This window comes from Peromyscus californicus, unplaced genomic scaffold (assembly GCF_007827085.1).
Source record: "Peromyscus californicus insignis strain IS unplaced genomic scaffold, ASM782708v3 Scaffold_6__1_contigs__length_162567912, whole genome shotgun sequence".
Taxonomy (NCBI): domain Eukaryota; kingdom Metazoa; phylum Chordata; class Mammalia; order Rodentia; family Cricetidae; genus Peromyscus; species Peromyscus californicus.
Window position 1 is genome coordinate 149,279,543 of NW_026294584.1, and position 13,043 is coordinate 149,292,585.

Sequence of the window (13,043 nt, forward strand, 5' to 3'; positions counted from 1 at the left end):
TGAGCCATCTCTCCAGCTCCAACTTCCTTAATTTTTGACTCAAGAACGACATTCATGTTTTCACTGCCTTAAGAGTAGTTTTTAGCGGGATTGGCTGAGCTACATTTCCTAGTAAAGATATGTGAGGATGAAAGAGACTGGGTCTAGACATTCCAACCAATAACTGTCCCTGTTTCCTTTCCCTTTGGATTGTCCAAATGGAAAACGATCGCCATGGCATTTACTCACTTCACTTTCAGCAGGTATGCTTGCTGGAATATGAGCTTTTTACTTCTTTCCCGCTTCCTACTCTTTGCACACTTTTAATATTTTCCTTCTACTTTCCTATCCCTTCTCCCTCTAAAAATGATAGTACGTGGCCCTCTGAACTTCTTTAGGACTCTGCATTCACCATAATATTCATGTCTCCATATTTTCATTCCAAGCTGTTTCCACTACTTACAAGACTTTTGCCATCTTTCTTTGATTATTCTAAGATATTCCTTAAGTTCGGGTCATGCACCACCAAGTGGGCTGTATAAAATTACATATTTGGCATATATAAACAAATATGCAGTGAATAGATGAACAAGAGAATAAGGAAGGCATTTTCCCTTAATCACTTCATTTTTTGTCTTCACTCTTGCAGCCAAGGCTAAGAACTGTCCAGTGGGCTACAGTGTGGACCACAGAGTTTGATTCTCTCTAGTTAGTGTTCTGGATTTGCCCTACAAACACCAAGGTAGGCTTGGTGACATCACTTCCTCTCTACCCTCCAAACATCAACATAAACTTGGTGACATCACTTCCTCTCTTGTCTGGCTCAATATCTGTACCTCTACCACGGTTATCACAGCACTGTCTTAAGATAATTGTGACGGATGGGGGAGAAAATGAACAAAGTACCCCAAAAAACCCTGAGTATCCTGAAAGTAGCAGCTATTATTATTAGCAGGAGCTAATTTCTCTTCCAATTGGGTTCACTGACTTTTCATTCTTCAATTCAATGGCTTCCCAAGCCTCCCCTAAACTTACAAGCTAGTCACAAAGAATTTCGACAGATTTTGAAAACTATACTTTTTATTATAGTCACATAAAACGAAGTCAGTTACACCAGGTTGTTCAAATACATTGGTGAATTAAAGCCTCCAATGCTTACAAATTTTATACACACTTATATGTATACATATAAATACATACATATGTAAAAGATATATATTTTCTTCTAAAATAAAGTGCCCAAATATTAATATGTGGGGCAGGAAATGGAGAAAAGGGTCATGAACTCTTAGCAGTTACACAGTTCCTTCACCAGCTGAGCTTCCACATTACATATATGCTCATTCAGGGATAAAGATTATTTGAATCACCCATTCTTTTCCCCAATTCTTCCAAGGGAATTAACCTCAGCCAAAGGTTAAAAGGCTAAGAAAACATGTGGCCAATTTACTGAATCAGAGGTTGACTGCTGCCTACGTGGGATTCAGCCTTGGTTTCCAATGGGGACTAACTAGGCATCGTAATTGTCTTATTTAGAGGATTATCTTCCTGCTACAGTGCTAATAGAGTAATACACAAACCAGGTGTCTCTAATTCTAACTCCTCTACTAACATGCAGTGAAGTCAAGCTTTGGAACAAAGATTCCTGCTGTTTTTTTTTTTTTTTTTATCACCCAGGCTTCTGGGAGCCAAGACACAGCAGGATGTGAATTGCGGGTCTTGTTTTTGTTTTTGTTGTTGTTGTTAAGGAAATTATAATAGAATTGGGAGTGTAAGGACTGATAGAGACCCTGGAGAGAACCAACTTGAATTGAAATGGGCAATTACATTACAGAACAAAAATCAGTGATAACATTTCAAACTAAAAACGAAATAAAGGGTTAAAGAAAAACTGTACAATTTGAGTAAGATAGCAATTTTTTAATAGTCCTTACTTCAGATGGGAACTAGAGTTCTGCTCCTGTTCCAATCACCCAGCTACCCTTCTCAAGTTCTCACTAGACACCACAAAATGTTATGGTGACCTTTGAAGTATTCCATAAGAAACAGCATCTTAAAACGCCTTTGAAAAGACTTCAACTTATTAAAGCAAGGCAGGGATGCCTAAAATTAGCTTCCGCGAACCCAGCCACTTCGGTATCTTTGGTGGTTACATTTTCAAACTATATTAGCACGGATCCTACGCAAGCAGGAAAGGGGGAGACTGTTACAGCATCAGGACCGAGAGGACACTGGAGAACTTCCCAGCATATAGTGGACCAGGAACCATGAGAAACCCCGACATTTCCTAAAGTCAGAATAAGAGTAGAATATTTTGCTCGTGTTTGGAAGGGCAAAAGAAGAGCCAGGAAAGACTTCTCAATTTTCAGCACATCTTGGCAGGGCCTCTAACTACTGATTTTGGTGAGCATCTTGTTAATCGCTTGCTTGACGTGTGTGGTGGAGCTGCGTCGCCGCGTCTTGCCTTGCACCATCCTCCTGCGACGCACCTCTCGACAGAGCTCATGGAATACCTCGGTGATGTTCCCTTCTCCCGTGCAGGCAGAGCACTCGTAAAATGCACAAGCCAATTCTGTAGCCAGCTTCTCCCCTTCTTCGGTACTCACTTGTCTGGAGTGGTCCAAGTCGGCTTTGTTTCCGACCAAGATGAGAGTTACGTTCTTGGGCTTTTTGACTTCATCTAAGATGTTCTTCAGCGGCAGCACTTCTTCAAAGCTCCCTCGGTCAGTGATATCGTAGACCAGCACGAAGCCTTCGCCCCAGCGCATGTGCCCTTCCCTCTGGATGGTGTCTTCCTGTGGGCAAAGAAAGACCCGCAGTCAGGAGACCTGGGCCTAATCCCAATGTGTACACTGCTATTGCCATACTAATCCCTTAATTACACCTCCTCATATCTTCTTATTATCAAATGTCTTGGCTGTTTTCCTGGTCCAGCTTATTTTCTTCAGTAGTTGGAAAGTAAGTACAACCCACCCCCATTTGTTTTAATATCCTCTCTGTTCTGATTATGACAATTGGTAACCCTAGGGACAGAAAAAACCATGACATGCTGTATAAAGTATACTGCTTAAGCTGGAAATTAGGATCCCCTCCCACACATCCCAATGCCCTAATTTGTGTTATAAGGTGGTAGTAGTAATGATGAAAATTCTCCTGCAGTATCCCTCAGAGGGGTGACTACTCCTTCATGAGAAAACTTGCACGGTTTGAAAGGTGTTGCTGGCTGGGTCTGGAAGTACATGCACCTGTGGTCCTAGTGCTTGGGAGGCAGGGGTGAGAGGATGTCATGTTCAAGGCCAGCCTGGGCTATGTGGTGAGATGGCAAGGCATTGTGTGTGGGAAGAGAGACAGAGGAGGAAGAGAAAGAGAAGGAAGAGGAAGAAGAGGAGGAGGAAGAAAAAAGATGAGCGGGAAGGAGAGAAAAAAAGCTTTGTTTTCATAGGTTCAGCTGTCTCCTAGAGGCTCCTGCCTCCCTTGGTGTGTTCAACACTATGTGAAGGTCCATGTATATGGAAGGAGTACTGAGAAGGATAGGGATGTCATTAATCTCAGGAGCATTTCTTAGACTAAACACTTCAATTCAAGTCTTCTTGGAGGTCATGGGTCATTGTCTCAGCACCATGGAAATGCCTGGCCACCCAATCCTCATCCCTGTAGTCATTTCCACATTTGGGAACTGAGACTATGAATCCTTTTCTAAGACTTGATCTGACTAATGTCAAAGGAAATTTGCCAGCCAGATTTACAGGCAAGCATCTCCACATAGTGCAGTGTGAAAGGTACAAACAAACCTGTATGTGGTCATAGAGACTTGGAATGCAGTATAGACCAGAGCTCTCTCTCAAGGACTCACCCTGCACATGAGGGTATTAGTAATTCCTTTCAATAGAGATGCTTATTTAAATTCACTTGAGCATTTCAAAAGCATGTTTGGCTATTAAAAAAAACACATGAATACATTGGCATCCCCCCAGATACAGAGGGAGAGTCTACCCTAGATGGTCTGTGAGTATTGTAATGTTTCTAGTACCTTCTTAAAGCACAAGGTCACTTACACAAGGATCAAATTACCTATGCATTAATGTATAAAGTGGTGAGATAATGAAAGGTATAAGCTTTTAGTCATGTACAGAAAAATTCCTTTGGCTTTATTTTTTTACATTATGCATATCTTACATATCTCTTTTTTATTTAATGCAGAAAATACTTAGCTGAATTCCTATTCACCTGACCAGCAGTATCTAGGATCTCCATAGAAACAACTTCATCATCGATGGTTGCCTGGTGTCGGTAGGTTGACTCTGAAGGAATGAGAGAATGAAGATGGCATAAAGGCACATGTGAGATTTAATTTGATCCTTGAAGTCAGAAATTAGGCATGGGAAGAGTATTTCTGCCTTTGTAGCAGTGGGGGTGGGGGGACTGTCCAGGGAAGAGAGGAAGGACAAAGAAACAGCCCTATATTCTACAGAGCTTTATAAGGCCCCAAACTCCAGCCGTCAGCCCCCTTGGTCCTCTATCCTTTCCTCAAGGCTGCATCTTGTTTTTCTGTGAGGCCAGCCCCCTAGTACTCTTTTCCATCTTAACTGGATGAGATACCTACATTCCAAAAAAATTAAAAATTCATTTTCCATACAAAAATACATTCTGCCTTGATATTCCTAAAATTCAGGGTTTTTTGTTTGCTTGTTTGCTTGTTTTTCAGAAAACCCCATTGTGTCTCTTCCTAACATCAACCCTGTAAAGATTACAGACATTAGAGGGAGTTGTATAGGACTGAGAGACAGGGACTTAGACAGACAGACAAAGACAGTGAACTTCCAGGATGGCTGGCTTCTTCCTCCTCACCCTCCTGACCCGAGACAAAAGCCTAGCAGCTTGAAACCAAGGCTGGTGCTGGCTGATGGACCTGACAAAGCCAGACTGATCGGAACATGTTCACGGAACAGTTGTGGGCTCACCAGCCATCCTGTCCTGTCTTTGTTCAAACAAACCAACCCGAATTAGGGAAGGAAACCCTTGAAAGGCTTTTTAAAAAGTCCCCCTCTGCTCTGTGGATGACTGGTCTATGTTTGCTATATTGTGTGTGTTTCCTCACCTCTAATAAAAGCTTTCTTTACTGCCTGATTCTGTCCGCTGTGTTTGGGAATTTCCCCATAGCCTCCTGTCACACTTGAGCTTCTGGGTGTTTTATTTCCTTAACTTATAGATAAAAAAAAACAAAAGAACAACAACAAAAAAAACGAAAATACAAACCTGATCAAGACCCCTAGACTGTAACAGGCTGAACATGTGATATGAAACTACCGGGACCTTGAGACAGTAAGAGGCAGCTGACCTTGTTTTTGGTAGCTGGTGAAGAGTGGTAACCCGAAGTATAAAGGTTCTGAGCAGATGGAGAGGATGGAATAATGCAGATTCCTTCTTCATGTTGCCTGATCAAAGCAGGACATAGCAGCTGTTCTGTACCAGCTGCAATTACTGGGTCCTTAGTGGTCCCCAAACCCCAAGGGATGAGAAGGTAGCAGGTACAAGAAGCCTGGGCAGTCTGAATACATCCCTCATCGTGTAAGTGGAATCACAGAGCAGAGCAGTGTCAGCTGTAGCACGAATCTTAAATGGTCTTTCTAATAAAACAAACCCGGAGCCAGGTATTGGGTAAAAGCTGGAAGATCAGAGAAGCAGAACAAGCCACAGCCACCTCACCTTGCCAATTCCTCAGCTGATCCTGTTTTCTCAGACTGGAAGCCTCTGAGGCCTCATCCAAATGGATCTTAGCTGACTGCTTCTCGAAAACCTGAAAGCTTAGCCAGCTATAGTTCCTCGTCCTCATGCCTTAAATACCTTTCTGCCTCCTGCCATTACTTCCTGGGATTAAAGGCATGAATCACCATGCCTGGCTGTTTCCAGTGTGGCCTTGAACTCACAAAGATCCGGGTGGATCTCTGCCTCTGGAATGCTAGGATTAAAGGCGTGTGCTACCACTGCCTAACCTCTATGTTTAATATTGTGGCTGTTCTGTTCTCTGACCCCAGATAAGTTTATTAGAGTGCATAATATTTTGGGGAACACAATATCACCGCAGTCAGCCGCTGCTGCCATCTATGAAAACTGCAAGGCAGACAAAGGAGCCAAGAGTGACTGACTGAGCTGGTGAAGGTCACACTGAGGGGTTTTCTCAGGAGGCATCACTAGCTGATAAGAAGGAAAGCATGACTGGAAATTTTAATAAGAAATATGTATAACACATCTATAAATCTTATTGTTTATAAAATAAGCCTTGACGAAGAGAATAAAATCTCCAGGGTTGTAGAAACAGCTGAGGTTGTAATGGCTGAGAATTTCTGGGAACAAGAGTGACTGAAGGTCTTAAGATAAAAATATCCAACAGAATGTACCCATTACAGTGAAATTTAAGGACATTGATGATGGGGGAGGGGGCAGATTAATAGAAAAACAGTACATTTCCCACGAAAGGGTGTGGCTCAGTTAACGCTGAGCTTCTCAGTGAAGCTGAATTTAGGACATCAGTGGCAGAACAAGTCAATGAAACCATATCAGGAGCAATCCAGAACTGTGGTTCATGCCAGCTGATGCTCATGCGTCCTTTCAGGATGAAGGTGAGGCAAAGATCAAAGGCAAGTGTAACTAACAAACATGCCAGGATAAAAAGGGGTGGGGGGACTAGAAAAGGTGAGCTAAGTACTCCATTCTACAGAGTCTGAGAGAAACCAGGAAGAATCGAAAACGATGCGGGCACAGAACTCAAAGACAGCACGACACAGGTGCCCACCCCACCAGCTGGTGGTACAAAGGCAGCAACAAGAAAACACAATTTGAAGAAAATTGTAGGCTCCTTCTGTATTTGATTGTAAAACCAAGATTTCTAACTTAAAAAATTTCTGTTGAGGGTGCTGGAGAGACGGCAAGACATCTAATACAAATACTAACTGGGTATTTGTGCACACCGATCACTGGAACATCTAACCAACCAAGTGCACGAGCCTGGCATTGCCTCTCTTGGGGACTAGACCAGAAATCAGCATACCTGATCATTCATTTCTTCAGCACACCTCCCTCCCTCCCTCCCTTCCTTCCTTCTTTCTTCTTTCCTCCTTCCTTCCCTTCCTTCCTTTCTTATCAACTACTTATTGCAGCCTTTGGGGACTACTTTTCCGTTTTCTTACAGTAAACAAGTGCCTATCCAAGGCATAAAATGCAGAAAGGAAGCTTGCTATGGGCAGGACTTAGCCATCCAGCAACAATACCGTGAATGGTGACTACTGGAACCTGTATAATCCAAGCCTTTCTGGAAAAGTTGTTGCTGTGGATATCGCTCTGTATAAATAAAACGCTGATTGGCCAGTAGCCAGGCAGGAAGTATAGGTGGGACAAGCAGAGAAGAGAATTCTGGGAACAGGAAGACTGAGTAAGGAGACACTGCCAGCTGCCGCCATGAGTACCAACATGTAAGATACTGATAAGCCACGAGCCATGTGGCAAGGTATAGATTTATAGAAATGGGTTAATTTAAGATATAAGAACTAGATAGCAAGAAGCCTGCCACGGCCATACAGTTTATAAGTAATATAAGTCTCTGTGTGTTTACTCCATTGGGTCTGAATGGCTGCGGGCCTGGTGAGTGAGAGAGATTTGTCCTGACTGTGGACCAGGCAGGACTGGGGAAAACTCCAGCTACAAGTTGTCATTTTAGAATGAGACTACATTCAATATACTTGAAGAAACGTACTTTGCATCTGCTTCCTCTCCTGGAACTCATGATCCACACATTGAGAGCATGTGGACTCTCATCTGAAGAGCTTCCCAGGCCTGCACCCTTTCATGTTAAACAAGAGGGTATAGTTTGGGTGACTGAATGTTCCGCCATTTACAGCAGCGCCCGCTTTGCAAGTGTTTTCCCAATAGTTTCCTTTCTTCTTCTTGAGTCTTTGGGCCTGAGGAGAAGTCCAGCTGGCTGCACACATGCTAGGCATCCACGCCCTTCTGGTCCCCCCCCCAGGCTGTTCTTCTGTGCCTTTTGTACTGACTCCCCCTTTTCAAATGGCTGGTATCAGCCCTGCAGCCTGGAAAACAGAAACCCGGGCTCTCATCCATCTCTTTGCCCCACAATCTGTCTCAGAGGAAAGGACATTGTTCTTTGTGGCACCCGTGATAAACGGGCTGTGGGTCTCAACTGCAGAAGGCCACCACAGGGGGGAGTGGAACAGGATGAAACATGCATGAAGTTGTGCAATTCTTCGGCTGTTTGTTAACTGAAGTGAAAGGGATGAAATGCAGGAAATGAGGGAATGTCTGCCGCAGACACAGCAGTAGGTGGCACTGAACCAATTTCATCCAAGATAAATACTATTTCACACTGTTTTGAGCATTTTCCCCCCTTCATGCGTCTTTCTCTCATTAGGAACTCATTTTCTCTACATGCAAGACATTGAAAATATTACCTAAAGAGGTAAAATATTAGATATGTGTTTGTGAGCTTATCTGAGATAATTCTAACAAAACACATAATTTCTGCTCTTCATTTCAAAATTTAAAAGAAAGCTGGGTTTGGTGAGGCCAGCCTGGTCTACATAGTGAGTACCAGAACAGCCAGGGATATTTAGAGAGACCTTGTCTCAAAAACCTAAAACAAAACAAAAGAGAAAAAAAAAATCAAAGGATGCACATGTGTTTGGAATGTTTATATATGCTCTATTTTCTTTATACTAACAAGAATGGTAACAAGAGTCCTTTCTTTGGAGGGCTGGGGGTATGTTTGACTGATCTATGGCCAAAGTGACTCAAGAATGTATATTCTAAAACAAACATCAGTTTCATAATTAAATTAGGTATATTAAAATTATCTTTAAGATTCCCATATATGAAGGAACATGACTTAAACATGCCTTCAGGAGCCTGGAGAGGTAGGTAGCACAGTGGTGAAGAGTGTGTATTGCTCTTCCAAAGTATCCCCATTTGGTACCAAACCCTTACTTCAGGCAGTTGACAACTTCTTTTCCAGATCAACCTGGTGTCTATTGCCTCAATAGGCACCTGCACTCATGTGCACATTCCAGCCTCCCCAACGTATAACTAAAAATGATAAAAATAATCTTTGAAAAACATCCCAGGACATTTCTGTAAATAGTATATTTTGTACACTCTAGCAAGGTTGGACACTCGGCTGTTTGTATGTGGTTAATCCTTGGACAAAGCTGTTTTGCTTATTTCAACATCTTAGTATGGCCTCCTGGCCAGTGCTGTAACAGTAGCAGTTAGCAGCATGGCTTTCTGCTAGAGTGGAAACTGTTCTGAGTTGGACTCTTGCCGGACTACAAACCCATCATGTCATCTTGGATGAAGCCTGGCCCATCTCCCATTCTCCTGCAGTATTGTTACTAAGTGGTTCTATGGCTGCCCGTACATCTGCTTCAGCACTCAGTTGAGAGAACTTGTCTCTCTGCCTGAGCCTGTCCAAGCAGAAACACCTGTGAGGCAAGGAAGACGAACCTAGTACAGAATCAATGAGCCAGTGAGTGTCTTATGTCTCCTGACTCCTTCCCCTATTCCTGGCTGGACTTCTCCTGGGCATAGGGACAGCAACCCTGCATTCAAACACAATATGCATCACCTTTTTTGTCCCAGGACAGTAGTACTATATATTAAAAAGCACCCTCTCTTTTGCTCTCTCCAGGCCTCCAACATGCACCCATGAGCAGGGACACACACAGGCACACACACAATTATGTGGTGTTACAAGCCTTTCTCTGTACTCTTGTGTCTCGCAACATTCTTTGAGGGTAACATGACTCTAAAAGGCAGGGATTCAATTCTTGATTGGGACTAGACATCTATAGATTCTGTTTAGTCTGCAGCCAGAATCCTCCTCCTACCATCAAGGTCGTTTCCTGATTAAATGGGCCACATCCAAAATCTGATGAATTTCAGGGGTAGTTTCTGGTGTTATTAACAAGCCAGGGCTGAATCTGGCAAAGAATCCACTGATGAGATGAGAAAAAGTTAAGGGAAATGAAAATAATTCCATATAAAGGATTGTGAGATTTTCTGAGACTACATCCATCAAAACACTTGTATATTAAAAAAGAAAAAAATCCCTCTTTGTAAAATGGGACTTCAAATCGGTATAGATACAGTCCCCTTCACCCACCCGTTATCCCTTGCTTGTACCTCTAACTAGAATCATCATGAAAGATCCTTTCATAAACAAATTCAACAAAACCCAACAGCAACAAAAAACACATAGGAAAATCACTGGGTCTGAAATCTAGAAGCCTGGAACCATTGGCCACTATAATAGTGTGCTGATTAGACATTGTAAAATTGACACAAACCCAGCTGTCCCTAGGGGAAAACTCCAGTTGAGGAATTGTTTCCATTAGATTGGCTTATGGGCATGTCTGTGAGGCATTTTTTTTTTTTTTGGATTATTAATTGATGCAGGAGGGCCCAGGCTACTGTGGGTGGTACCACCCCTAGAAAGGTTGGCCTAAGCTGTATTAGAAAGGTAGCTGAGCAAGCCATGGGGAAGGTTTATGCTTCAAGTTTCTGCCTTGATTTCCTGCCTGGCTTCCCTTAGGGTAGAATGTGATTGGGACACATAAGCCAAATAAACTCTTTCCTCACCAAGTTGCTTTTGGTTATGGCGTTTATCACATCAATAGAAAACCAATCTAGGACAAAGAGCAAAGTGTTTTCTTTGTGGGATTGCTTCAGAGCAGTAACTATTACATTTTGTTAATATGTGGGGTGGTGTTCATAGTTTCCAGCTTCTCTCAAAACAACAACAAAAGTCCCAAATCAAGAAACCCACTTCCTCAAGTTCTGAGGAAGGGACTGAATTCAGAATTCAAGAGGACAACTCCTGAATCCTTCCTCTTTCTCCTCGACAAACACGCCACTCTGCTTTGTAATGTAGCTATCTTGGTTGCTGGTTGTTTTGAAACTTGTAAAGTAACCATGACTTCCACAGAGATCCAGTCTTTCCCTATGGGAGTGGGAAGTTAAGCCCAAGAAATGCTAATTTCTCTTGAATCCACTGGATTGAGGTTTCCTGTATGCTAGAAAATTAACGGGCTTTCAATGTACACACCCACACAGATCCAGTCTGCAGTGTGCGAGCTAATGACATCGTCACCTGCCAGTGAGTCATGCACCTGTTCCCCCTGAAGGTAGAGGGAGGGCTCTGGTTGCTTAGCAGCCGGGGTCCTCACTGAGCAGCACGGTACAGGCTACTGTGTGGCGTCATGCTTCCTAGAGAAGGATGCCTGCAGATGACCAGTGCAGGCTCATCCCTATTTATAGCTGTGGCTGTGCAGAATGAATAAAAGAAAAGGAAAAAGCTTCACCAAAGACTAATTAAAAACATTTACATTAGTTACTAGAACACACCCAGAGAAAGTTAAAAATGTCATGATTTTTTTTTTTTGTAACCTTCATCTTTTGTTGTGATATGTGGACAGAATGGAGAATAAGCAGCTTTCAACTGAATTAAAACTTGCATAAAGGAGAAAAATACAAGAGGGACTATCTACACAGCTGGGAAAGACAATGGATAGTGGCTCCTTTTTAAAGCCAGGTTCATCTTTATATCCAAATAAACTACCTCAAACTCAGACTATTGTTATACTTGTACATATGCTGAAGAATGTGATGAACAAGATATTTAAAAGCATCTTTTCTCAAGAAATAATTATTTCTCTCCTTCCTAATCCCTACTATCAGAGAATATATTGGGAAGAACATTACTAATGAAAGTGTACTTTCTATATGTTCCAACTGATAATTATTCCATAATGCATGCCTATAAAATAATTTTAGAAATTTAAAATATTAAATTTAATTCTTAATACTTAATACTTAAGCCAGGAAAGTATTGTGTGGTGGTTTGAAAGAAAATGGCCCCCAAAGAGAGTGGCACTATTAGGAGATGTGGCCTTATTGGAGTAGGTGTGGTCTTGTTGGAGGAAGTGTGTCACTGTGGAGGCGGGCTTTGAGGTCTCATATATGCTTAAGCCACACCCAGTGAGACAGATCACTTCCTGTTGCCTGTGGGTCAAGGTCTAAGAACTCTCAGCTCTTTCTCTAGCACCCATGTCTACCTGCATGCTGCCTTACTTCCCACCATGATTGATAATGGACTAAACCTCTGAACTGTAAGCTACCCAATTAAATGTTTTCCTTTATAAGAGTTGTCATGGTCATGGTGTCTCTTCACAGCAATATAAACCGTAACTAAGACACATTGTATTTCAAATGTGGGTCTTTTTGTTTGTTTCTTTTCCTGTTTGTGTTACAAAGATACATTTAGATGAGCAAAATCAGAAAATATTATCTTGTATTCTCATCTCATTCAATAGCTAATGTTACTGTCTTGGCACATAACTTTTCATTATTTCTTACATCTTCACAGAGGTATCTGGTGATATTTCTATCCAGATACAAATATGGGTAAGTATGATTATGTATTTACTAATAAAGTCACTTGTGATAGTCTTTTACAAAGCAAAGGCAGAGGAGAGGAGGACCCTTAAAAATGGATATAAGTCAAACTCCGGTTTGAAAGATTGAATATCATAGAATATGAAGCTTCAAAAATAATTTATGATTTCAGTCAGTTCCAATCAGTCATGCCATGCTGTCACAGTCTCTGAAAGTGACCTAGGTAATGTTGTCAGAGAGTGAAGGAGGAAGATGCTCTCTCCTATTTGTCAAAATACAGAATGGAGCTGTGAAGGGGCTCAGTGTTGTCAGCAATGGCTGAGGCATGGAAGCAAGCTATACACAATGGGATGCTTTCTGCTTGCCCAGAAGAATAGAGGTATGCCATTTTCAGGAAAATGGATGCAACTGGAGAGGACTGTATTAAACAAACCAAGGCATCCTCAGAGATAGAGCCATATGTTTTTTTCTCACTTGTGGTTCATAGATTTTATATAGATGTATAGAATCATGTAGGTCAATATGGCATGAAAGTAGGGGTAAGAATGTCCAGAGGAATGAAAGGAACTGACGGGAGACAGGAGTGGTTATAAAAAACAAAAGGA

At 42.0% G+C, this 13,043-nt stretch overlaps 1 protein-coding gene across 2 annotated transcripts in view; it reads right to left on the reverse strand.

Annotated features, from left to right (window-relative positions):
- Positions 1-1,595: 1,595 nt before the first annotated feature.
- Rerg (RAS like estrogen regulated growth inhibitor) overlaps positions 1,596-13,043 on the reverse strand; it is a 106,182-nt gene continuing 94,734 nt past the window's right edge. For both annotated transcript variants that reach the window (XM_052720693.1, XM_052720692.1), the window contains 2 exons: positions 4,207-4,280; positions 1,596-2,774 (listed from right to left, as the gene is read on the reverse strand). In XM_052720693.1, the coding sequence (XP_052576653.1) occupies positions 2,367-2,774; positions 4,207-4,280 (482 nt within the window). In that variant the 3' untranslated portion in view covers positions 1,596-2,366. The remainder of the gene's footprint in view (positions 2,775-4,206; positions 4,281-13,043) is intronic.